At 34.3% G+C, this 2,947-nt stretch overlaps 1 protein-coding gene across 7 annotated transcripts; it reads left to right on the top strand.

Annotated features, from left to right (window-relative positions):
• Positions 1-345: 345 nt before the first annotated feature.
• On the top strand, positions 346-2,735 carry LOC111877474 (uncharacterized). 7 transcript variants are annotated; one of them, XM_023873994.3, is made up of 4 exons: positions 346-1,020; positions 1,126-1,212; positions 1,300-2,039; positions 2,136-2,735. In XM_023873994.3, exons 3-4 carry the CDS (start codon positions 1,363-1,365, stop codon positions 2,464-2,466), a joined length of 1,008 nt encoding a protein of 335 aa, XP_023729762.1. In that variant the 5' UTR covers positions 346-1,020; positions 1,126-1,212; positions 1,300-1,362; the 3' UTR covers positions 2,467-2,735. The 7 variants fall into 7 exon arrangements, with proteins under 7 accessions (XP_023729762.1, XP_023729780.1, XP_023729768.1 ...); XM_023874012.3 differs by having other exon boundaries at positions 1,305-2,039; XM_023874000.3 differs by having other exon boundaries at positions 346-964.
• The last annotated feature ends 212 nt before the right edge of the window (positions 2,736-2,947 follow it).

Below are 2,947 nucleotides of genomic sequence, written 5' to 3' on the forward strand. Positions count from 1 at the left end.
GTGACAAACATTAGATACCATACCCAATTTGATTTCCCTACAAGACCGATTGGAGTTGTTCTTTTAAGGGACTAAAATGTCAAATCAGATTTTTAAAAAAACATGGCATATTAAGTTTGATAAAGATCTAATCCAAATCATTAAAAAAAATGTCACTGAAGCAGTTTAAGGGCTATAATCGTTTAAATGTACTAAAATGAGACGATTTTAAAAAATTCTTTAATCTAAAAGTAATTCGTTAATAATATTTTCCCTAGCATTAGCTATGATGATACCAGGTTACATGGAAAAAGCAGACGATTTTGAATAGTATATTATTAAAAGTTGCATAAAATACAAGTGCAAAGGACACCAACTCATTTGATTCTCGTCAGTCGGTTCTGTAAGTCTCCATGATCATATATGACATGTTGCTGACACAATTCTAGCCCTTTGCTCACCACCGCTCCATTGCTACACCTATTTCTTTATTTGCTTTTCTTCAACACTTATGATCATGGCTACACCTCACAATCTCTCAAAGTCCAATGATACCAGCGTATTGGGTTCGTTTCGGCAGAAACTATTCGCCGCGACATCACCTCTTTATTTCCGTTCGATGAAATTCCTCAACCAACTTCTAACTTGGATCAACTCATAGTCATGCAGAAATGGTGGTAGAGATCGTTAATACCCATTGGCTTCTTGTAATCTAACCTTATTTCATTGAGGTGAGCTTCTAATTTCTCATCTTTCGAGGTTTATTTCTCTACTTTTGTGTCATGAGATTTCTTTTTTACTTGTAATTTGACGGGATTTTTGTTGAGGGTTTATATCTAATCGGCGTTCCCCATCTGGCCGTGGGGACCATTTCATTGCCGGTGGGGCGCGGTGGCGTTTCCATTTCTGACGTATTGTCTCGTTCAGTCATCCTCATGGGAGAACTAAGCTTTATTTGCTCTGATTTTGGGAGGACAATTTGTAGGTGAAAGTCTGACATCATTGATCATCGCTAATAATAGTCCATTTACGAACACTAAAGTAATATATTAATCATGACGATTGTTGTTTTACGTTATGAGAACGTTGACATAATTCGTACTTTCTTTTCATTTGTTCATACTTATTTGTGTATGTGTGGATCAGAGCAAAAAGTTTGTCTTCTCTGCGAGTGTAATGCAGAAGATGAACTCATGGCTGAACATGTGAAAACAAATCAAGAAGCCATAACAGGTGACTATTGTTTCTTTACTTTAATTTCATTTTTAATTTGCATAACTCCTTCAATTTACATGCGTTCTTTTGGAATTTTTAAAATAGAAAAGCCCGAATCAGAAGTAGCTATATATAAACAAAGATCTAGAAGACACATTACAATAGAACATGGAGAGGGCACATAAGAGGCTAGAGTCCAAATACACAGAATTAACAAGGAAAAAACTTGCTAATCTAACAGTTGAAAATTCTCAACTTACCAAAGATTCTGTTAAGAAAGAGGATTTAATTGAAACTTCAGAGTATCATGTTCTCAAGAGAGAGCTCAAGATAAGAACCCTAAATGCTGACGTGGCAAAACAAGAAACTGCAATTCTAGAAGCTGAACGCCAGAGGCTTCGTTTGTTAGTAAAGAAGCGGGTCCCAGGACATGGAAAGACAAAATCAGTGGATAAAAGTATGAGTTTAATGATAAAGAAGTTATGTGAAGTGGAAGAAGAAAACAGGATTCTTAAAGAAAGTTTATGTGATAAAGAGAATGAAATCCGGATTTTGAAAGAAGTTGGAAGGAATCCAGAAGGAAAGATTCTGGAATTGGAAAACAAAATTGTGTCTTTGGAATTGGAACTTGAAAGGGTAAATGAGTCAAAGAGAACAACCGAGGAGAAGTATGAGGATTTGAGATTAATGAATGTTGATCTTGATTATCAACTTTCTTCTTCCAAATTCGAAATAAAAGAAGCCTTTCGAAAACTATCTGTTTTAGAAATGGAGTTGGAGGACAAAATTCAACAATATGAAGGACTAGAAACAACATGTCTTGAGCTACAACTCCAATTAGCCACGTATGTTTTTCTTCTTCTTCTTCTTCTTCTTTGTATATTCTTTTATTTGTAGAATTTGAAAAATTGGCATGATGATTTTTGAAACATGTTATGCAGTGTTTCATGTAAGGATGAGGTAAGTGAAGATCTTCATAGTGTAAGTGGCTATGAAGGAGTAGAAGAGTTGACTAATAACAAGAAGTTGAGGCAGCATTCTTCTATGTTGCCCACAATAAAAGAAATTTTAACCACTACAGAAACAAAAGATCTACATTACAACACTTGCAATAACTTTTGTGGACTAAAGAATGTTGCACCTCAAGCTTTGACAATTGTACCAAGGATGAAGCGTAGTAAAGGTACCGAATTGCTATGGAAGCTTCTACTTAGAAGGAAGAAGAGAGGCAACAAGAAGAAGCTTCATAGGTTTGCTACATACCATATTTAGTGTAAACAAATGTGTTTGAGGTTAGGGTTGTGAATAATTGATGTTTTAAATGATACTTTTGTTTACAAATAGTCAATATTAGCACTTAGAGATAAGATATTGTATTCTCTTGATTAGTTGTATTTAGGTTATATTACAAGGAAGACTAACCACATCACTTTTTATTACAAGTCTAAGGTGATAAGATAAAGATGATAATGAAAAACTAATCATAACCCTATATAAATACCACTACCAAAGAAAATGTAATGCAACTTTTTATCTTGAAATGTCATATGTTTGTGGAACAATACAACGCACATTGATGTGTTTTATAGTTTTGTGTGAGATTTCAAGGTGAGAAAATTTTCGACCCATCATAATCTTCTTCATACGACTAAATTTGACTTATTTACAAGTTGATTGATGTGTTCATGTGGCTTTGTTTTCATGGGACTAAATTCGACTTATTTACAAGTTAGTTGATGTGTCGATGTAGCTT

This window comes from Lactuca sativa, chromosome 5, assembly GCF_002870075.4.
Source record: "Lactuca sativa cultivar Salinas chromosome 5, Lsat_Salinas_v11, whole genome shotgun sequence".
NCBI lineage: Eukaryota > Viridiplantae > Streptophyta > Magnoliopsida > Asterales > Asteraceae > Lactuca > Lactuca sativa.

Bases quoted from the DNA above. Each gene is read 5' to 3' on its own strand.
- LOC111877474 (XM_023873994.3), top strand. From the start codon at position 1,363: ATGGAGAGGGCACATAAGAGGCTAGAGTCCAAATACACAGAATTAACA. The intron at 2,040-2,135 runs GTATGTTTTTCT...CATGTTATGCAG, and splicing joins CTACAACTCCAATTAGCCAC to TGTTTCATGTAAGGATGAGG.